We start from the raw sequence: 24,193 nt of genomic DNA, 5'->3' as shown, positions 1-24,193 counted from the left end.
TTGTAGCTTGGCACGCTTTTTCTCATAGCATGGGCGGTCCTGCCTTGCGCACCACGCGACCAGGAGTGGTCTCGCTTTCATTTCCTCTTTCCTGACCGAGCTGGCTGTCGGAGAAGGCGCTTTTTCTCTGTATTGTCTGGGTCTAGGAGGTAGCGAGTGCCCCAGCCATTGGGAGTATAAAGGTGTTGTTTTTGTGAGAAATAAAAAGATCGTTCTATTCTGTGTCCTACTGTCATTAGCTTAAGCTATGGATGATTCTGATATTTTGAGGGTACTCCCTCTATTCCAAATAGTAATACCTGTTTATATTGTGAGGAGGCCTTGGTATGCTCGCTCTCTTAACTATGTTCCACATGCCTTGACAAAGTTATTAGGTCTAAGAAGGTTAACCCCTTTAGTACCACTGAGCCGTCCACCTCTGAGGACTCGCCGTCCCGTGAGATGCATACCCATCAGTCATCGCCCTTATCATATGCAGCTTCCCGTAGCACGCCTGATCCTCCATCTGGAGGGAGCCTTTTACCATCAGACTTTACCGCGCAGTTAAAAACGGCGGTGTCTGAGGCGCTCAGTGCTTTACCTCGCCCTACCAAGCGCAAGCGAAAGGTAAACATAGCTCTCATGCCCAGGGGTCATCAAAAGATTTATTGGATTTATCTGTTTTTCAATTATCCAAGGATGAGTCACACTCAGACTTCAGAGGGTGAACTTTCTGGGTCGGAGTCTTCTACCTCTAAGCCTCCTGCTGCGGAGGAACCAGCCTTTAGATTTAAGATTGAACACTTACGTTTTCTTCTAAAGGAGGTCCTGTATAAATTAGAGGTTCCAGAGGCCAAGTTGCCTGATGAACCTTTGATTCCTAAATTAGACAGAGTTTATGAGGACAGGGTAGTGCCGTTAACTTTTCCTGTTCCTGTAAAACTAATGAGATAGAATTGGATCTTCCTTTTCCCCTTTGTCTTTCTTTAAGAAATTTTTCCCGGTCCCGGACTCTCAATTGGAGTTGTGGGGTTCCGTCCCTAAGGTGGATGGTGCTATCTCCACGCTGGCCAAATGTACTACTATTCCACTTGAGGATAGTTCGTTGTTCAGAGAGCCAATGAATAAAAAGATGGAAACTTTTCTAAGAAAAATGTTTCAACATACAGGATATTTGTTTCAACCGGCAGCGGCTGTTGCCTCGGTTGCTGGAGCTGCGGCCTACTGGTGCGACTCCTTATCGGAATTGATCAAGGTGGAGGGTCCCCTAGGCGTTATCCAGGAAAGAATTAAAGCCTTAATTGCTAATTCTTTTATCTGCGATGCAAACATGCAGATTATTTGCTTAAATGCTAAGGTCTCTGTTTTTTCAGTTCAGATCCGTCAGGCACTCTGGCTGAAGTCCTGGTCTGTGGATATGACTTCTAAGTCTAGGCTTCTTTCCCTTCCTTTTAAAGGAAAATATTTTATTTGGTCCGGGCCTGGACTCCATTATCTCCACGGTTACAGCAGGCAAGGGTGCCTCCCTACCGCAGGATAAAAACAAACAAGTATAACGGACAGAGTTCGAATTTTCATTCCTTTCGTTCTGAGAAATTCTAATGACAACAGTCCTCCTCTAAGCCCGAGCAAGCCAAGAGTACTTGGAAGCCGGTTTAATCCTGGAATAAATCCAAGCAGAGCAAGAAGCCCACCGAGACCAAATCGGCATGAAGGGGCGGCCCCCAAACCGGCGCTGGATCATGTAGGGGAAGACTGTCGCTGTTTTCAGACGCTTATTTCAGGGACGTGCAGGATCCATGGGTCCTGGAGGTCACAGTTCAGGGAGACAAAATAGGTTTCAAATCTCATCCACCCAAGGGCAGATTTCTCCTCTCAAGCTTGTCTTCCAAGCCAGAAAAGAGGGAAGCCTTTCTGGGGTGCAAGCGGATCTGTCCTCCTTAGGAGTCATTGTCCCGGTTCCTATTGCGGAAAGAGGTTTGGGATACTATTCAACCTGTTTGTGGTTCCAAAGAAAGAGTGAACTTTCCACCCGATTCTGGACCTAAAATGCTTAAACAAATTTCTAAATATCCCCTCCTTCCAGATGGAGACAATAAAGTCCATCCTTCCCCTAGTTCAAGAAGGACAGTTCCTGACCACTATAGATCTGAAGGATGCTTAGCTTCACATTCCAATTCACAAGGATCACTTCCAGTTCCTAAGGTTTGCGTTCCTAGACCAGCACTTCCAGTTCATTGCACTTCCGTTTGGTCTAGCTACTGCCCCAAGGATTTTTACGAAGGTTCGAGGGGCTCTTCTAGCCTTTGCCAGAACCCAGGACATAGCAGTAGCTCCAAACTTGGACGATATTCTGATACAAGCGCCATCTTTTCGTCTGGTGGAGGACCATTCGGTATCTCTTCTCTCTCTTCTTTGATCTCATGGATGGAAGATAAACTTAGAAAAAAAGAGTTCTCTTATTCTACGCACCAGGGTAGAATTCCTGGGTACTGTAATAGAATCCATATCTATGAGGATATTCCTAACGGACCAGAGATGTTGCAAGCTAGCTTAGGCATATCTTGCCCTCCAGACCTCCTTAAGGCCATCTGGTTTGCGGATCTGGTGGGGATGTCATCTTCTCCTCTATGGAAGTTACCTTGTCGCAGGGATCTGCTGGAACAGGGTCCTTTTGTTCACCAAAATCTAGGTTCTCTAAGGCTGATTGCGTGGAGATTGAACACTTAGTCCTAGCCAAGAGAAGTTTTTATGAGAGAGTTATTGATACTCTCATTCAAGCTCGTAAGCCGGTTACTCATCGCATCTATCATAAGGTGTGGAAAACGTACTTATTCTGGTGTGAAGAGTGTGGATTTCCCTGGCATAAAGTTATGGTTGCCAGGATCCTATCGTTTTTCCAGGATGGACTGGAAAAGGGTCTTTCTGCCAGTTCCCTAAGGGGACAGATTTCGTCCCTGTCTGTTTTACTGCACAAGAGGCTCTCGGAACTTCCAGATGTACAGTCCTTTGTTAAGGATCTTATTAATATCAGACCCGAGTTTAGATCTAAGGCGCCTCATTAAAGTGTAAATCTTGTTAAGATTTTGCAACAGGCTCCATTTGAGCCTATGCATGAAATTAAAATTAAATTGTTGTCCTGGAAGGTTCTTTTTCTACTGGCTATTGCTTCTGCCTTGCAATGAGAGCCTCCTTATCTGGTGTTCCACTCTGATAAGGCTGTCCTACATACTAAATTAGGTTTTCTTCCTAAGGTTGTGTCAGCCCGCAACATCAATCAAGAGATTGTGGTTCCTTTCTTGTGTTCCAATCCTTCTTCTTCAAAGGAACTTCTTCCTTGTTTGTTGCCTATTCTGTGAAGCATAAGGGTCAGAAGGTCTCTTCGACTTCCTTATCTTTTTGGTTACGGAGTGTTATCCGCTTAGCTTATGAGACAGCGGGACATAAACCTCCTCAGAAAAATACGACTCATTCTACTAGAGCAGTGGCTTCCTCTTGGGCCTTTAAGAACGAGGCCTCCATGGATCAGATCTGTAAGGCGGCTACCTGGTCCTCTTTACATACGTTTTCTAAATTTTACAAGTTTGATGTTTTGCTTCAGTTGAAACAGTCTTCCGGAGAAAGGTTTTGCAGGCTGTGGTGCCCTCAGATTAGGGTCCGCCTCTCTTTTTATCCCTCCCATCATCATTTAGTGTCCTCTAGAGCTTGGGTATAACAATAAGGAATGAAGCCGTGGACTCTCCTTATATTAAGACGGAAACCATAAAATTATGATTAACAGACAATTTCATTTCCTTCTGTAGGAGAGTCCACGGCCCCCGCCTGTGTTCTCCAATGGGCGGCCCTCTAAATTATAATTTTCTTTTGGCACCTTTTATACCCTGATATTTCTCCTACTGTTCATTGTTCCCTCGGTAGAATGACTAGGGGATGGGGGAAGTGGGAGAGGTATTTAACCCTTTGGCTGGGGTGTCTTTGCCTCCTCCTGGTGGCCAGGTTCAGTATTTCCCAACAGTAAGGAATGAAGTTGTTGGACTCTCCTTATACAGAAGGAAATGAAATTATCTGGTAAGCATAATTTGTGCTTTTACCAGTAAAAAAAACACAAAGACCCCCCCAACAGTAAAACTCACCACCCATACAACCCCCCAAAATAAAAAACCTAACAAAAACCTAAGCTACCCATTGCCCTGAAAAGGGCATTTGTATGGGCATTGCCCTTAAAATGGCATTCAGCTCTTTTAAGAAAGCCCAAACCCTAATCTAAAAATAAAAAAATAAAAAAACACCCAGAAAAAGTAAAAAAAAAACTAACACTAACTCCCTATGATCCACCCACAGTTTCTGAAGTCTGGACATCCAGGTGGCGAGAAGTCTTCATCCAGGCGGCATATTCTATATTCATCCCGGCTGCGTCTCCTATATTCATCCCGGCGGCACGGAGCGGGTCCATCCTTGAAGACATCCGGTGCGGAGCGTCCTCTTCATACAGTCACCGAATCTTCAATGCAAGGGAGCCTTTTCAAAATGGAGTCCCTTGCATTCCTATTGGCTGATTTGATTTTTGAAATTCAAATCAGCCAATAGGATGAGAGCTACTGAAATCCTATTGGCTATTCAAATCAATCAATAGAATTTCAGTAGTACCCATCTTATTGGCTGATTTGAACAGCAATAGTATTTCAGTAGCTCTCATCCTATTGGCTAATTTGAATTTCAAAAATCAAATCAGCCAATAGGAATGCAAGGGACACCATTTTGAAAAGGCTCCCTTGCATTGAAGATTCAGTGTACAGCGGTGACCGTATGAAGAGGATGCTCTACGCTGGATGTCTTTAAGGGTGGAGCTGCTCCGCGCCGTGGGGATAAGGATAGCAGACACAGCCGGGATGAAGATAGAAGATGCCGCCTGGATATAGATAGAAGATGCCGCCTGGATAAAGATAGAGGACGCCACCTGGATGAAGATAGAACACCTCACCGTCTGGATGTCCGGACTTCAGAAACTGTGAGTGGGTCGTCGTGGGTTAGTGTTGGGGTTTTTTTACTTTTTTTTGGTGTTTTTTTTTTTTTTTTTTTTTAAGATTAGGGTTTGGGCTTTTTAAAAGAGCTGAATGCCCTTTTAAGGGCAATGTAAAAGAGCTGTATGCTCTTTTAAGGGCAATACCCATACAATTGCCCTTTTCAGGGCAATGGGTAGCTTAGGCTTTTGTTAGAGTTAGTTTTTTTATTTTGGGGTGTTGGTTGGGTGGTGGGTTTTACTGTTAGGGGGTCTTTGTGTTTTCTTGCAGGTAAAAGAGCTAATTTCTTTATGGCAATGTCCTACAAAAGGACCTTTTAAGGGCAATTGGTAGTTTAATGTAGGCTAGGGTTTTTTTTATTTTGGGGGAGGCTTTTTTATTTTTATAGGGCTATTAGATTTGGTATAATTGTTTTAATTTGAATAATCTCGTTTGTTATTTTTTGTAATTTAGTATTTTTTATTTTTTGTAATTTTAGATTTACATTTTTTTAGTGTTAGGTTTTTTTAAATGTGTAATTTAGTTTATTTAATTGGTAGTTATTTTAATTTTAGTATAATAGTTATGTTAGGTTAATTGTTAGTTTAAACTTTTTTTTTTTTTATTTCACAGGTTTTTATTTATTTTAAGATAGGGCTATTGTAATTTTAATTTAAAGTAAGGGGGTTGTTAGGTTTAGGGGTTAATAGGTTTATTTAGTGGCGGTGATGTGGGAGGCCAGGGGTTTAGGGGTTAATAACTTTAGTGGCGGCGATATCAGAGAGCGACGGAATAGTGGTTAATAGCTTTATTATAGTGGCGGCGATGTTGGGGTGCGGGGGAATAGGGGTTAATAACTATTATAGTGGTGGCGATGTCGGAGAGAGGCGGAATAGGGGTTAATCACTTTTATTAGAGGCGGCAATGTCGGGAGCGGCAGATTAGGGGTTTTAATAAGTTTTAAATAGTGTTTGCGATGCGGGAAGGCGGCGGAATAGGGGTTAATAACTTTATTATAGTGGTGGCGATGTCAGGAAGCGACAGCATAGGGGTTAATAGGTAGTTTATGGGTGTTAGTGTACTTTGTAACAGTTTAGTTATGAGTGTTGTGAAACATTTTTGTGGCGCAAAACTCATAACTACTGCTTTCAGATAGCAGAATGGATCGTGTCAGCATAAGCTGGAATGCAAGCATTTTAGCCTTACCGCACAACCTGTAATACCGGCGCTATGAAAATCACACGCAAAAACATAATTTTTTGTGAATGCGAGATTGACATTGCGTTACAGGCTAAAATGCTTGCGGTATAGCTATACAGACAAGACTGCGTTACTGTTTTTACGCTGAATTGGACATTTTTACAGCGGTAAAACCGTTACGCACAACTCGTAATCTAGCTGAATATTATTAATAGGGTTAAATCATTTCAACATTTTAGTTTTCTAACTATGAAGCTTATGCCATAGATCACTCACCTGCAGAGATATCTGATGGCTGAATATTCTGTACAAGGTCTCCATGTGATCCTGTGTCTAGATTTTCATCACTGTAACCCGTTAGTTCTAAAAAAGAATAAAATTAGTTTTTTTTTGGTTAAATGGATTTAGGTGCAGTTATCTCACACACATCTGATTATACAGTAATATTACACAACACATCATTATTTTATTATTGTATTAGGTCTGTCTTCAGGTCCATCATTTACATAACTATTAGTAAGGGTTAAATAATTTAAGAATCTGAGTTTTTACATTGTAAATGAACATTAACAGCAGCCATAGATCTCTCACCAGCAGAGACGTCTGATGGGGACTCCACTGGCTGAATATTCTGCGCAAGTTCTCCTTGTGCTCCTGTGATTAGATTTTCATCTCTGTGACCTGTTAGTTCTAATAGAGAATAAAATTTGTTTATTTAGTAAAATGGATATGAAATCATTTTTGTTGCAACTAAAAAGCATCTTACAATGTGTCAGAGATACCAGGCTGCAAGGGTTAAACCCCTACCCCCTATAACCTCACCCCTGTTTCTCAGTGGTTTTGGGCTCCTCAGAGCAACCACAATCCCTGGAAGCTTTGGTTTGCTTGTCTTGTAAGTGTATGACCAGGAAAACCCTCCTAGGCTGTCCGGGCTCCTGGAACTCCCGGTCGGCCACAGGACACCCGCTAACTTAACCCCTGGTCGCTCCAGCAACCATGTGCCCCAGAGCTCCGCTCTTTTGGGGATTAGTAGCCCCTAGGGAGGACAAGAGTTGTGGGAATTACCAGAGGGGAGCTGCTTTGGGAACTGGGGGATTTGGACACCCTTACCCCCATAACTTCAACGGGCTGTATCTCCGGTCCCCAATAACAAATCACACCGCTTTTTGGACTGCGGCATCTGGGGACCGAGAGCTTTCAAATTACTCCCTGGAAGTGCCGCCGCTCCCCCGGGATCACCCCAAAACCGTCACCACTGTGTCCTGGTAATCTGTGGGACTATGGTTGCTATGGAGGCGCCGGTCAGTCTGGAGGGGCGGGAATGGCGGGAAAACTGTTGCATTGTCTCCCTGTTTTATCAAGATGTGTGTGTGTGTATAAAAGATTTGTTTGTCCCAATAAAAGGCAGTTCTTTTTTCACCTGAATGCTAGTCTGTCTAGTCATTTAGGTGGGCTCCTGCTAGAATCACTTTCCTGGGCTACATAGGAATCACTTTCCTGGGCTACATAGCAGCTTGTTCCAGGCAGCGGAAGGACCCGTTTGGCGGAGCTACCCAGCCGGGGTAGCCGGGTATCCGTCACACAATGTATTCAATTAAGAACAAAAACAAAGCATAAATTCCTTGGACATCCACAGGCCAACCCGTATGTGGATCTAGCCGGGCCTGACGAACTGGAGGGGGGGAGATGTCATGGATACCAGGCTGCAAGGGTAAAGCCGGGGATCCGTCACAGTGGTTGGCAGCTGTCTACCTGGAACGTCCAAACCACCAACTGAAGATCTTGCCGGATGGAGCAGTACCATGGGCTCCGGAAGGAAGAATTGATAACGTTGCTGCAGGCTAGAGGGAAAGTCGCTGGCAACAAGACAAAGGCAGTACTCGTAGCCGAACTGAGGACGATCGGGCTAGCGAACAGGCTGGTGGGTCGGACAGCGACCAAAGCGGAGGACGGCCAAGTACAGCCTCCACTCGGGACTACAGTGTCCGACATGCAGCGGCAGGTACAGTGGCAACTGGCTCTCTATGGACCTAACCCCCCCAGGAGATCATTACTCGGATAGTGACTGACGCCACCAAGGTACATATGTTGGAGCTTCAGAAGTCTATGGGGGGGGGGGTCATGCTGGATCCCCTGGACTATCCTTCACAGCCCAAGTAACTACCTCACGGGGCTTTCCGAGCATTCCAGGATGATGAGAGCGACGATATTGACCGCTATCTACAGCTGTTCGAGACCCAGTGCCGGATGCATGGGGTCACTGATGCCGACAGGGTTACTATTCTCATTGGGAAACTGTCCAGTAGGGCCCTGGAGGCTTTCCACACAGTCCCTTCCGAGGACCAAGACAACTATGACCAGGTGAAGGAGCGTATTCTTGCCCGGTATGCACTCACACCGGAGGCTCACCGGCTAAGATTCCGGGGGCTACAAAGACGAGAGGAGCAGCCGTATACAGAGTTTGCCCACTGCTTAGTTCGGTCCTTGAACTCCTGGGTGCCACATCACCACCCTAGATGGAGCTGTTCAACTCATCCTCCTGGAGCAGTTCTACAACCACACCCCAGCAGAGATAAGGGACTGGGTAAAGGACAAGGGACCCAGAACAGCTGACCAAGCCGCCGCCCTGGCCGATCAGTATGTGGATGCCCGGCGCCAGACGGCCACAGACCTCCAGCCAGTAACCCGCTCCGCTCCAGCGCGACCACCAACAGTTTTTAGGCAGCCCCAGACCCGACTGCCCCCTGTGTACCCGGCTGGAGGCAGCAATTCCCAGGGGGGGTGTTATGGGTGTGGACACCCCGGCCATGTGGTATGGAACTGCCCAACAAGACAAAGAAACCCCCCAGCCCAGCCGCCAAGGAACCCTGCACCAACTCTGTGGTTGACTCCTCAAGCCCGCACCTACCAGGCTGCTGCCCATTGTTCGCATACAGCAAGCTCCGAACCCTATGCTGAGTGGACAGGAGAAGAAGTGGGTGTCTTGCACCACGTCAGCTCAGTGGGCCAAGACAACCGACACCAACATCAGCAAGATGTCTTGGTCAACGGGCAGGCGGCTAAAGGAATGAGAGATATGGGGGCCACCATCTCTTTGATTCAGCCTCACCTCGTTCCCCCCTCTGGCTGCACTCGACGGACCCTAGCTGTAGGGGTAGCGGGAGGTGCTGTTCTGAGGGTTCCTACAGCCTGGATCCATTTGGACTGGAAAACCGACACCCGCAAAGTAGAAGTGGGGGTTATGCAAAACATCCCTGCCGAGGTCCAGTTGGAAAATGACCTTGGCCACCTTGTCTCTGTCTTTTTGGGGAATACCTCTCCGGACACCTGCCCTGTGACTACCCGCCAGCAGGCCAGATGCCAAGCCACCAACTCTGGGGACCCAGGTAAGACCTACTGCCCTGACTTCTACCTTACCCCGACTGACCGTCCCCACTAAACCCGAACTTGCCGACACCCTCTCCTGGGCAACCCCTTCCGACTTTGCCAAAGAGACCTTGAGCAACCCGACCCTAGCCCCTTACCGAGACCTAGTAGGTGCTGACGCCCAGGGCCCCGGAGACGAACGGTTCCAGTGGGAGGGCGAGCTCCTGTACCGGATCTCCAAAAGGAGAAAAGGACCGGTGCCAAAACGCCAGCTGGTCGAACCGAAGAAGTTTCGGTCCAACCTGCTGAAAATAGGGCATGAAATTCACTTAGCTGGCCACTTAGGAAAACAAAGGACCCACCACCGCTTGACTCAAACCTTCTTCTGGCCAGGCATTACAGCCGATATTAAGGAATACTGTAAATCCTGTGAGGTTTGCCAGAAGGTAGGAAAGACAGGAGATCATACGAAAGCCCCCCTCCATCCCATGCCCATTATTGATGAACCCTTTAGCCGAGTAGCAGTAGACAGCGTGGGGCAATTAGCTGGGCCCAGCCCCTCAGGGAAGAAATACATCCTTACGGTGGTAGACTATGCCACCTGATACCCAGAGGCAATCCCCTAGGCCAATATCCAGGCGGAGACCATAGCAGATGCGATGCTCCGGATATTGACCAGGGTAGGCTTCCCTCGGGAAGTGGTTTCCAATCAGGGAACACAGTTCACTGCGGAAATCACTCAAGAACTCTGGAAGTTGTGCGGGATTAAACCCTTGCACAGCACCCCTTACCATCCCCAGACGAATGGGCTGTGTGAGAAGTTTAACGGGACCCTAAAGCAAATGCTTCGGACGTTCTCGGCCACTCACAGGGACTGGGAAAAATTCCTGCTGCATATCCTCTTTGCATATCGAGAGGTGCCTCAGGAATCCACAGGTTTTTCGCCCTTTGAACTACTGTATGGTTGAAAGGTTAGGGGCCCGCTAGATTTGGTATGAGCCAACTGGGAGGGAGCCACAGGGGGAGAAGAGCACTCTGTCGTGGGGTATGTACTCCAGCTCAGGGACCGGCTGCAGGACCTGGCAGCCCAGGTCCGTGAGAACCTTCAGGCCTCTCAGCACAAACAGAAGCGATGGTACGATCGCAATGCCCATACCCGAACCCTGATAGTGGGACAGAAGGTCCTTGCCCTGAAGCCTGTCAAAACACAGACAAGCTACAGGCCTCTTGGCAAGGACCCTACCGGGTTGTGGAACAGCTGAACAACACCACATACCTGGTAGCAAAGTGTTCAGATGAAAGGATCCATCGGACCTTTCATGTGAACATGTTGAAAGACCCAGAGATGTGGCCGCTATCTGTGCGCTGGCAGTGGAGGACTCTGAAAGTCTTCCAATGCCGGAGCTGCCCGGACCTACTGACGCTCCCCAGGGGGTGGATGACATATCCCTAGATGACAGGTTAGAGCCCAGACAGAAAAGGCAGGTCCAGCGACTCCTAGAACAGAGAAGTGACATGTTCTCTACTGTCCCTGGGTTTACCACCACAGCCATCCACTGGGTGGAGACCCCAGGACAGACCTCCCTGCAACAGGCTGCCTACAGGGTCCCAGAGGCTGTCAGGGAAAGTATGCACCGGGAGCTCCGGGGAATGTTGGACCTCGGTGTCATTGAACCGTCCAACAGTCCCTGGGCCTCCCCGGTAGTGTTAGTACCCAAGGAGGACAGAACTACCTGGTTCTGCGTTGACTACCGTAGACTCAATGACAGAATCACCACTGACGCCTATCCCATGCCCTGAGTAGATGACCTGTTAGATCGAATCGCCCGGGGCCACTTCCTGACCACCCTCGACCTATGCAAGGGTGGTTGGCAAATTCCCCTCGACCCCGAGTCCATCCCCCAGTCTGCCTTCATCACTCCCTTCGGCTTATACCAGTTTAAGGTCAGGCCGTTTGGAATGAAGAACGCCCCAGCCACTTTCCAAAGAATGGTAGACCGCCTGTTAGATGGCCTCCAGGACTATGCCTGTGCATACCTGGATGACATCGCTATCTATAGCGAGACCTGGGAGAACCATCTGGTCCACCTAGGCATCTTCTTAGATCGTCTTCGAGCCGCCGGACTAACTTTGAAGCCAGAAAAGTGTACCATTGGGCGCTCGGAGGTTCAATATTTGGGCCACCGAGTCGGCTGCGGTAAGCAGCGACCCGAACCGGCCAAATTCGAGGCAGTGGCTAACTGGCCCACCCCCAGGACCAAAACCCAAGTCCTTGCCTTTCTGGGTACTGCAGGCTACTACCGGAGGTTTGTCCCCAATTACAGCACCCTCGCCAAACCCCTGACTGACCTGACCCGTAAACGACTTCCCCGACAGGTCCTGTGGTCCCCCGAGTGTGAACAAGCCTTCCAGAGTCTTACGTCTGCCTTAATCTCTGCTCCAGTACTGGCCGCTCCTAACCCAGCCAAACGCTTTTCTGTCCACACAGATGCCTCCATGTTCGGGTTGGGGGCCATATTAAGTCAGGCAGACGAGGAAGGAAAGGACCACCCCGTTGCCTACCTCAGTCGAAAACTGCTACCCCGGGAAGTATGCTACGCAGCGGTCGAGAAAGAGTATCTGGCGCTGGTATGGGCTTTGAAGAAGTTGCAGCCCTACCTATATGGAAGACCCTTCACCGTCCTCACTGACCATAATCCCCTTGCATGGCTCAACCGAGTTTCTGGGGACAACGGGAGACTGTTGAGGTGGAGCCTAGCCCTGCAGCCATTTAACTTTGACATTCAGTACCGACTGGGAAAAAGCAATGGGAATGCTGACGGACTTTCCCGGCGGACTGAAGTGACATAAATTCCTCGGACATCCCCAGGCCGACCCGTATGTGGATCTAGCCGGGCCTGCCGAACTGGAGGAGGGGAGACGTCACGGATACCAGGCTGCAAGGGTTAAAACCCTACCCCCTATAACCTCACCCCTGTTGTTTCTCAGTGGTTTTGGGCTCTTCAGAGCAACCACAATCCCTGGATGCTTTGGTTTGCTTGTCTTGTGAAAAGCTGGTGTATGACCAGGAAAACCCTCCTAGGCTGTCCGGGCTCCTGGAACCCGTTCGGTCACAGGACAGCAGGACACCCGCTAACTTTACCCCTGGTCGCTCCAGCAACCATGTGCCCCAGAGCTCCGCTCTTTTGGGGATTAGTAGCCCCTAGGGAGGACAAGAGGTGGGGGAATTACCGGAGGGGAGCAGCTTTGGGAACCGGGGGGTTTGAACACCCCTACCCCCATAACTTCAACGGGCTGTATCTCCGGTCCCCAATAACGAATCCCACCGCTTTTTGGACTGCGGTCAAATGACGCTTTTTGGAGAGCTTTCAAATGACACCCTGGAAGTGCAGCCGCTCCCCCGGGATCACCCCAAAACCGTCATCACTGTGTCCTGGGATTCTGTGGGACTATGGTTGCTATGGAGGCGCCGGTCAGTCCGGAGGGGCAGGAATGGCGGGAAAACTGTGGCATTGTCCCCCTGTTTTATCAAGATGTGTGTGTGTATAAAAGATGTGTGTTTGTCCCAATAAAGGCAGTTCTTTTTTCACCTGAATGCTAGTCTGTCTAGTCATTTAGGTGGGCTCCTGCCAGAATCACTTTCCTGGGCTACATAGCAGCTTGTTCCAAGTAACGGAAGGACCCGTTAAGCGGAGCTACCCAGCCGGGGTAGCTGGGGATCTGTCACACAATGTATTCAATTAAGAACAAAAATAAAGCATCTGCTACTTTTTGCATTTAAAATATTTACATATATAAATAGATATATAATTGGTTTCACATTAATCACTCTTTACCCTTTAAATGTGTTTTTATTATTTTTTGGGGGTATAAAATTAGTTTTTAATCAGACATCTTATTAGATCACACATGACAGGATCACTGTAGATTAGCTCTGTTAGTCACGTCAGTAGTGCATGTGCATTTCATGAGTGAGATATTTAATACTACACAGCGTTACCGGAGCTCTTGTTTCCTGGCATCTCCATAGTCCTTAGTGCTTGGTGAGTCTCTAGCATGACGTCCTTGTAAAGCTCCTTGTGTCCCTCTATATACTCCCACTCCTCCAGAGAGAAATACACAGCAACATCATCACACTTTATAGGTACCTGAAACACACACAAATCATTCAGGCCCTGATATTCTAAATCTCTCTGCTCAGGTGAGATATTCTAAAATGATCCTCAAGGCAGATTTTGCCTTACTTCTCCAAGGAGTGTTCCTTGCATTTTTATATGTGAAGGAGAGACAAGCCCAGTGCAATATAGCACTGGATGACATGACAGTTCTGCTGCATTTACACTTTGTGCTTTATATATTATACAGCTTTACACTTCAGATTAAATTTTATTACATTTAAACTTTGCACTTTCTATTTAGTATTTTATTTTGTGTACAGCAGAATATTTTACAAATTCTGATTATAGCGCAGACTTCACAGAGACAGAACTGAATTTTCTAAGATAAAGGAGAGGAACCTGGAAATCCCAGAGACATAAGAAATGCCTTCCATAGAAAGTAATAAAGCTCTCTGGGATATAAAATCTCATGTGAGAGAGAGGTTAACTGGATAATCCCTGGGGATGATATAAAGGCTCCAATTGCATCTATTCAAAATTAAACTAAAAAAATTTCACTACAATTTAACTTGCTTTTGTCTATATTTTAGTATATATTACTTTTATATTAGTTAAAATGTGTTTTGTGAATTTTGAGCAAACGTCACCTGCATACAGCTGGCGAGAAAAATCAGTGAGACCAACTTGTATAAAATGCTTAGAACATTTCACAAGACTTGCGAGAGAGCTTCAGACATACCATGGGAACTCCCCTGTTCAGCCCAGGGAACTGCCCTTCTCCTCCCACTATATATATATATATGTGTGTGTGTGTGTGTGTGTGTGTGTGTGTGTGTGTGTGTGTGTGTGTGTGTGTGTGTGTGTGTGTGTGTGTGTGTGTGTGTGTATGTATGTATGTATGTATGTATGTATGTATATATATATATACATATATATATATACATATATATATATACATATATATATATATATACATATACATATATATATATATATATATATATATCCTCCAAAAAGAGATAAGCACAGTCTTACATTACCACAACTGCCATGGTGCACTTCAAATGAAATATGTATGTTCCTCGTTTGCAAGAAGGCACTCACTGGTCTTTAGAGAAAACAATTTTTTAATTCATATCAAAAAGCAAATATATCCATAACGTTTCGATGTCGTTATGACATCTTTATCAAATGTTCTGCCAGTATCAATATCATAGAACAATCATGTCCCCAAAGTAGAAAAAAATCGCTAACATAATACCTCTAATACCCACCTTATATACACACATATCTAAATCTTCCCGCTCGGCAAATCACCAACCTCATCTCTGACGTCATCACGCTCAAGCGTGAGCGTGAAGCGTCATTCGGATCCGATTGGCTACATATTTCCATGGCAACCGTGTATACACAGTCCACAGTGCGTCTTACACATCCGCCCCCACTGATGTCATCACGCAATAGCGTGATTTCAACATATCAGTATTGGCTGGTCGGCTACCGGTTGTCATGGGAACATTCAACACAAAAACAAAAACAAAACATGCCGTATAAGTCCTAGATTAAAAGCGCATGTGTGTGAATGGGCATCGATCAATACTCCAGCTTTAAAACAAAAGCATGATCTATGTGAAGCACAACAGTGCTCTTCAAATACAGACCCATCAAATTATTTGACATTGATCGATACCACTTCAACACATAACACTCCAGACAAAAGGACAATATTTACAGTGAAATAAAAACAACATAGCTGTTTAACAGATACATCCTATGCTAACAATTTGCAATTCCTATATGACATTATTAACACTTTATTATCTTATTCATAATCCTTAGTATGAACACTTTGCTCTATTGCTATATACAGTTGTCATACATTAGTTACCACCTTCCTTCATGCCTTTTAGAATAGATAGAAACCAGTGTGTACCCACTAGAATGAAAATTCATGTAGGATCCTGGAACTTATTCTCACATATTGGAGTGGTAGATTGGAATATATGTCCATGGTCAGTCTATGGGTTATTTAGTGTAAAACGGTCAAAAGTCCAGATAGGTGTTCAATCCCTTGGGTATAACAGTATCCAGCATATGAATCCATTGTTTCCCTCTGAAGCAGTCGGTTTGCTCTATTACCACCCCTAGATAGTGGTGGGATGTGGTCAATAACCATCGTTTTCATGCTAGAAACACTATGTCTGTGTTGCAAAAAATGGCGTGCTACTGGCTGGTCTGAATCGCCTGATTTTAAGGCTTCTCGGATGGCACACCGATGATTTGCCATCCTATCCCTGAAGCTTGTGACGGTTTTTCTGATATATACCAGGGAACATGGGCAAATCAACATGTAAATAACATGTGTGCTGGTACAGGTAAGTCGATGGCGAATAGTGTAGCGCTTGTTCGTATGGGGATGTTGAAAGGTCTTCCCTTTTATCATGCCGTACAACCACCACAGGTAAAACAGCCTTTACTTGAGGGCTTCAGCCATGTATCCTTCTGGTAACAGCTGACTGGATCAGTTTTCACCAGTAAATCACGTAAATTGTCAGCCCGCCTATGCACCATACGTGGTGGCCTGGTACCATAAAAAGGGAGCGTCATATCGGTTTCCAGAATCGACCAGTGTTGACGTACAGATCTAGATAGTTCCCCACTCATTGGAGTGTAAGTGCTGATAAAATTCTGTTGTGGTAATATCTTTTGGTTTATTTGCATGTGTGGCTGTGCCATCCAATAGCTCCATTCTTACACCATGGACCATTTTACCATCATAACCCCTCTTTATCAAATTTATTTCCATCTCATCGAGTTGTCTCAACATAGTGGGTACATCACTGTTGTTGCGGACGACCCTAGTGAGTTGTGATTTCACTAACCCTGTTTTTTGGTGTCTCGGGTGAAAGCTATTTGCTTCCAACAAAGAATTACGGTCCGTTTCTTTGGTATATAATGATGTACCAAAGACATATTGCTCATCATTCTGTACCTTAATAATATTAAGGTCCAAAAAATGCACCTCAGTCTCACTGTACTCAAGTTTAAATCTGATTGGACAGTCCATGGAGTTCAAACATGACACCCATTGCTTCAATTCAATTACATCACCTCTCCACACCAGGAACACGTCATCAATATAACGTACGTAGTACCTGATGCGGGGATGAGGCTTCATGGCTTGTTGTTCGTACCATGCCATGTACAAATTAGCATATGAGGGTGCCATGTTTGAACCCATGGCTGTCCCAGAGATTTGTAAGTAATAGTCACGTTCAAACTTGAAGTAGTTCTTGTCAAGGCACAACATAACCAATTCACACAAAAATTCCACAGGTGGGCCCTCATATAGAGGATTGTCAGTCACCATGAGGGATGGAGGTGTAAAGGCTGTCAACATCCATGGTGACCAACAAGTCATCAGCACATAAATCAGTGTAACTCCTAAGGGTTTGTATCAGACTTGCTGAATCCTGTAGGTATGCAGGAATGCTTTTAACCACAGGTTGCAGATGTAAGTCAATAAACATAGATAGACTGGATAACAAAGAATCTCTGGCAGACACAATTGGTCTGCAAGGAGGATTTTCAAGAGTCTTGTGTACCTTTGGCAACAAGTATAGCACTGTAATTTTTGGATAATCAGTTTTTAAGAAATCAGCTTCATGCTCAGATAATATCCCTGACTCCAAACCCATACGTATCTGCTGATCAATGATTTTTTTATATATACCTGTGGGGTTACCCTTAAGTTTCAGATATACTCCAGTGTCTGAGAGTTGACGCAGAGCTTCCGCTCTGTAGTCTATATAATCTTGTATGACTATAGAGCCACCTTTGTCCGCAGGGCGGATAATGATTGAATTATCATCACTCAAGGACTTAATAGCTAGCCTCTCATCAGCATTTAGGTTTGGATACACCATATGCCATGATATCAATAACTCTAAGAAAAGTGCCGTGTATCCAAACCTAAATGCTGATGAGAGGCTAGCTATTAAGTCCTTGAGTGATGATAATTCAATCATTATCCGCCCTGCGGACAAAGGTGGCTCTATAGTCATAAAAGATTATATAGACTACAGAGCGGAAGCTCTGCGTCAACTCTCAGACACTGGAGTATATCTGAAACTTAAGGGTAACCCCACAGGTATATATAAAAAAAATCATTGATCAGCAGATACGTATGGGTTTGGAGTCAGGGATATTATCTGAGCATGAAGCTGATTTCTTAATAACTGATTATCCAAAAATTCCAGTGCTATACTTGTTGCCAAAGGTACACAAGACTCTTGAAAATCCTCCTGGCAGACCAATTGTGTCTGCCAGAGATTCTTTGTTATCCAGTCTATGTTTATTGACTTCCATCTACAACCTGTGGTTAAAAGCATTCCTGCATACCTACAGGATTCAGCAAGTCTGATACAAACCCTTAGGAGTTACACTGATTTATGTGCTGATGACTTGTTGGTCACCATGGATGTTGACAGCCTTTACACCTCCATCCCTCATGAGGGGGGGGGGGCTGTCAGGTCCATGGTGACTGACAATCCTCTATATGAGGGCCCACCTGTGGAATTTTTGTGTGAATTGGTTATGTTGTGCCTTGACAAGAACTACTTCAAGTTTGAACGTGACTATTACTTACAAATCTCTGGGACAGCCATGGGTTCAAACATGGCACCCTCATATGCTAATTTTTACATGGCATGGTACGAACAACAAGCTATGAAGCCTCATCCCCGCATCAGGTACTACGTACTTTATATTGATGACGTGTTCCTGGTGTGGAGAGGTGATGCAATTGAATTGAAGCAATGGGTGTCATGTTTGAACTCCATGGACTGTCCCATCAGATTTAAACTTGAGTACAGTGAGACAGGTGCATTTTTTGGACCTTAATATTATTAAGGTACAGAATGATGAGCAATATGTCTTTGGTACATCATTATATACCAAAGAAACGGACCGTAATTCTTTGTTGGAAGCAAATAGCTTTCACCCGAGACATCAAAAAACAGGGTTAGTGAAATCACAACTCACTAGGGTCATCCGCAACAACAGTGATGTACCCACTATGTTGAGACAACTCGATGAGATGGAAATAAAGTTGATAAAGAGGGGTTATGATGGTAAAATGGTCCATGGTGTAAGAATGGAGCTATTGGATGGCACAGCCACACATGCAAATAAACCAAAAGATATTACCACAACACAACAGAATTTTATCAGCACTTACACTCCAATGAGTGGGGAACTATCTAGATCTGTACGTCAACACTGGTCGATTCTGGAAACAGATATGACGCTCCCTTTTTATGGTACCAGGCCACCACGTATGGTGCATAGGCGGGCTGACAATTTACGTGATTTACTGGTGAAAACTGATCCAGTCAGCTGTTACCAGAAGGATACATGGTTGAAGCCCTCAAGTAAAGGCTGTTTTACCTGTGGTGGTTGTACGACATGCAACGGCATGATAAAAGGGAAGACCTTTCAACATCCCCATACGAACAAGCGCTACACTATTCGCCATCGACTTACCTGTACCAGCACACATGTTATTTACATGTTGATTTGCCCATGTTCCCTGGTATATATCAGAAAAACCGTCACAAGCTTCAGGGATAGGATGGCAAATCATCGGTGTGCCATCCGAGAAGCCTTAAAATCAGGCGATTCAGACCAGCCAGTAGCACGCCATTTTGTGCAACACAGACATAGTGTTTCTAGCATGAAAACGATGGTTATTGACCACATCCCACCACTATCTAGGGGTGGTAATAGAGCAAACCGACTGCTTCAGAGGGAGACTAAATGGATTCATATGCTGGATACTGTTATACCCAAGGGATTGAACACCTATCTGGACTTTGGACCGTTTTACACTAAATAACCCATAGACTGACCATGGACATATATTCCAATCTACCACTCCAATATGTGAGAATAAGTTCCAGGATCCTACATGAATTTTCATTCTAGTGGGTACACACTGGTTTCTATCTATTCTAAAAGGCATGAAGGAAGGTGGTAACTAATGTATGACAACTGTATATAGCAATAGAGCAAAGTGCACATACTAAGGATTATGAATAAGATAATAAAGTGTTAATAATGTCATATAGGAATTGCAAATTGTTAGCATAGGATGTATCTGCTAAACAGCTATGTTGTTTTTATTTCACTGTAAATATTGTCCGGAGTGTTATGTGTTGAAGTGGTATCGATCAATGTCAAATAATTTGATGGGTCTCTATTTGAAGAGCACTGTTGTGCTTCACATAGATCTTGCTTTTGTTTTAAAGCTGGAGTATTGATCGATGCCCATTCACACACATGCGCTTTTAATCTAGGACTTATACGGCATGTTTTGTTTTTGTGTTGAATGTTCCCATGACAACCGGTAGCTGACCAGCCAATACTGATATGTTGAAATCACGCTGTTGCGCGTTGACATCAGTGGGGGCGGATGTGTAAGACGCACTGTGGACTGTGTATACACGGTTGCCATGGAAATATGTAGCCAATCGGATCCGAATGACGCTTCACGCTCACGCTTGATGACGTCAGAGGTGAGGTTGGTGATTTGCAGAGCGGGAAGATTTAGAGATGTGTGTATATAAGGTGGGTATTAGAGGTATTATGTTAGCGATTTTTTCTACTTTGGGGACATGATTGTTCTATGATATTGATACTGGCAGAACATTTGATAAAGATGTCATAACGACATTGAAACGTTATGGATGTATTTGCTTTTTGATATGAATTAAAAAATTGTTTTCTCTAAAGACCAGTGAGTGCCTTCTTGCAAACGTGGAACATATATATATATATATATATATATATATATATATATACATACAGGTCCATTTATCATTGTGCAGATGGACATAATCCGCTATAGCGAACCGTGTCCGCCGCACATCGATAAATGTCGACATCATACGCTGTCGGCATTTATCATTGCACCAGCAGTTCTTGTGGCCGCTAGCAAGGGATGCCAATCAACCCGATCGTATTCATGAAGCAGCGGTCTTTAGATCTTATATATATATATATATATATATATATATATATATATATATATATATATATATATATATATATCGTATTGTCCCGAGTATAGGCCGCACTTTTCCCCAAATGCAAGTCTTTAAACTAGGGATGCGGTCTATAATCGGGATGTTGCACAAAATACCATAAAAATACTGGTATAGGTAAGTACCTTGAATTGTCTGTGTTGGACGGAAGCGCTGTTTTTGTTTCAGGGAGAATTTGTGCCTCACGGATCTGCAATAACATCAGTACTGGATCGCTACTGTTGACGGTTATGACCCACTCTCTCTAACAGCGTTGACATGGTATCCATGATAACCACAATCAATTGCAGCAGTTTGATGATGTCATCAGAGTCGGACTGTTACACTGGGCTTCCTGGAGACACCGCTGGCCGCCGCCACCATCAACCGAAGCTCCTGCAGTGACAATCTGCATGACCCCACACTCAAAGCTGCACTCAGGAGCAGCGAGTTTAAGCAGGAGAGCAAGAGCCCAGATCTGGGACACCATGCCAGCACAACGCTTGGGAGTGAACTCCCCCTACTTTCATTGTGGTTTGGGAGCTATACTGTGGGAGTGTTTGCCGACCAGAGAGTCAGTGATATCACAGCGGGTCTGACAACTCTGAGACGTTAACCGCAGAGGTCCCTAGAGAAAGTGATGCTGGTGAGAACCTGTTGGAGGTACAGCTAGCAGCTAGAGGGACAACTGTCACTTATCCTGTTTTCCCTAATCGTTGTGTGTGATGATGAACCGTTAAAGGGGAAGGTAAGAGAACAGGACCTGTTACACAGTTGTTACCTTGAAATAGCTGGGCTATCTGGGCACATTTGCCTGTTAACCGGTCACTAAAGAGAATATCACCATTGACACAGCGTGAGAGATACTTTAACAGGGGTTGTTTTAAGAAGAAGGGGGCTAAGAGGGTGTGGAGGGCTGAGGGGAGGCTTGTGTGAGGTAGGTAGTTAATAGGGTGAGTAGTGGGCACTGTGTGAGGGAAGGAGGCTGAGTGGGTTAAGAGGAGGAAGTAATGTGTATGAAAGGCAGTAATGTGTTAAAAATTTAATTTCTTTAAAATGGCACCAAACTTTAAGGGTGCGGCCTATAATCAGGATTATATATATTCAAAACATAATTAGAATGTGTAAAATCATTGCTAGAGCTAAATCTAAATGTATTAAAATATAAATTAGAAAGTGAAAAGCTTAAAGGGATATGATCCAGATGGAGCATGCAATTTTAAGCAACTTTCTAATTTAGTCCTATTATCAATTTTCCTTCGTTCTCTTAGTGTCTTTTTTGAAAAGGCAGGACTGAAAGCTTAGGAGCTGTCCAATTTTTGCTTCAGCATCCTGGGTAGCGCTTGCTGTTTGATGGCTACATTTAGTCACCAATCATCAAGCACTACCCAGGTTCTGAACCAAAAATGGGGGGCTCTTAAACATTCCTTCTTTTCAAATAAAGATACCAAGAGAACAAAGAAAAATTGATATGAGCAATATATAGAAATTAAAAAGATCTTGCAGTGCTGGAGAGTTCTGACCTTTTTCTTTTGACTATTCAGTGAGTTCAGCCCATGTAAAGTGTGATCTGCAATTTCTTTCCAAGCTGGAGAACCTTTGAATATCAGAGCCTTAGCACTGAGACAGGGACTGGTTCTCCAGATACATAAATATGGTCAGCACATGTGCCCTCAATCTCTGTGTGCAGACTACAGGATCCCTGCAGAAACCCCAGTAATAACAGAAAATACAAAAAGTAGTAGCACAGGTTCCAATAAAAACTGCTTTATTCAGGTACTGGTTCTGTCACACACTTTTACTGACAGAGCCAGGGTAATGTTACTGAGAGCATGAAGAGACACAGACAGAAGGTAGGAAATACACACACAGGGCCAGATGCATCAGTAAAGGGCATCACTATGTATAATGTTACATTCCCCAGCAGTGCTCACCTCTCCTCTCAGCTGGTGAATGCTGCTGTTGGGGGATAATGTTACTGAGAACATGCAGAGACACAGACAGAAGGTAGGAAATACACAGAGGGCCAGATGCATCAGTGAAGGGAGACACTGTCACCTGACTCTGATATAATGTTACATTCCCCAGCAGTTCTCACCTCTCTGCTCTGCCGGTGAATGCTGCTGTGGGAGGGCCTCTTCTTCACAACAACATATTCCTATTAAATATAGAAGAGAAAATCATCAGACTATTTCCCTGGACTAAAATTTCTCCAGTTTTCATTTGCTTCTAAAACTCGTTAAATGAATGGGGTTTTCTTCACAGTCTTGATCATCACAAAGTAACGTAACTGACTGAATTACTTTGTGGGACTTCAGTGGTTTGAAGCTTCTGAAGACTGAGGACATGAGCTTCAATCAAAAATGAAGACATTGCAGTATCATCAATTAATGTAAAATATAACCTGTGGGGGGGGGTCTGTTTTGGGGACCCTAGAGTTGAGTCTTTAGGTGATAGGAGATTCCTCAGATACTGGGGTCTTGCAATTTAGCCCTTGGGAACTAGCGTTTTATATTTGTTTGTGTTTTTGGGAATTATGCAGGGGGACCCTTGGGTTCTGGAGGAAGTTTTTGCCACAGGGGCCATGAGCCCCTCGTTGCTGGTGGAGGTTTTGCAATGAAGGATTGTGCAGGAGACCCTGAGTGTTGGGGATGTTTTACAATGGATGGTTTTGCATTTCCTAGGTGTTGGGGGTGGTGAGGTGGACCCTGTGTGCTTGACAGTGACGACAGGTTTAGTAGTTGAAGGTTTTCCAGGCAACATTGGATGCAAGAGGTTTTAGCGTGTATAGTTGTGTTGTGCAGGGGAGCTGAAGTCGGGGTTAGAGCGATGGCCTGGGTGAGCTGAAGTCGGGGTTAGAGCGATGGCCTGGGTGAGCTGAAGTCGGGGTTAGAGCGATGGCCTGGGTGAGCTGAAGTTGGGGTTAGAGCGATGGCCTGGGTGAGCTGAAGTCGGGGTTAGAGCGATGGCCTGGGTGAGCTGAAGTCGGGGTTAGAGCGATGGCCTGGGTGAGCAGAAGTCGGGGTTAGAGCGATGGCCTGGGTGAGCTGAAGTCGGGGTTAGAGCGATGGCCTGGGTGAGCTGAAGTCGGGGTTAGAGCGATAGCCTGGGTGAGCTGAAGTCGGGGTTAGAGCGATGGCCTGGGTGAGCTGAAGTCGGGGTTAGAGCGATGGCCTGGGTGAGCTGAAGTCGGGGTTAGAGCGATGGCCTGGGTGAGCTGAAGTCGGGGTTAGAGCGATGGCCTGGGTGAGCTGAAGTCGGGGTTAGAGCGATGGCCTGGGTGAGCTGAAGTCGGGGTTAGAGCGATGGCCTGGGTGAGCTGAAGTCGGGGTTAGTGCGATGGCCTAGGTGAGCTGAAGTCGGGGTTAGTGCGATGGCCTGGGTGAGCTGAAGTCGGGGTTAGTGCGATGGCCTGGGTGAGCTGAAGTCGGGGTTAGTGAGATGATCT

At 45.3% G+C, this 24,193-nt stretch overlaps 1 protein-coding gene across 1 annotated transcript in view; it reads right to left on the bottom strand.

Annotated features, from left to right (window-relative positions):
- Positions 1-24,193, bottom strand: part of LOC128657158 (oocyte zinc finger protein XlCOF7.1-like) — a 67,025-nt gene that overhangs the window by 18,232 nt on the left and 24,600 nt on the right. The window contains exons 3-6 of the mRNA XM_053711400.1: positions 22,844-22,903; positions 13,546-13,693; positions 6,771-6,869; positions 6,456-6,542 (exon numbers count right to left, since the gene is read on the bottom strand). Coding sequence (XP_053567375.1) covers positions 6,456-6,542; positions 6,771-6,869; positions 13,546-13,693; positions 22,844-22,903 — 394 coding nt within the window. The remainder of the gene's footprint in view (positions 1-6,455; positions 6,543-6,770; positions 6,870-13,545; positions 13,694-22,843; positions 22,904-24,193) is intronic.

The sequence above is a fragment of the Bombina bombina genome, chromosome 4 (assembly GCF_027579735.1).
Source record: "Bombina bombina isolate aBomBom1 chromosome 4, aBomBom1.pri, whole genome shotgun sequence".
Classification (NCBI taxonomy): domain Eukaryota; kingdom Metazoa; phylum Chordata; class Amphibia; order Anura; family Bombinatoridae; genus Bombina; species Bombina bombina.
Note: the sequence above shows the minus strand (reverse complement) of the source record. Positions and strands in the feature narration are given on the sequence as shown.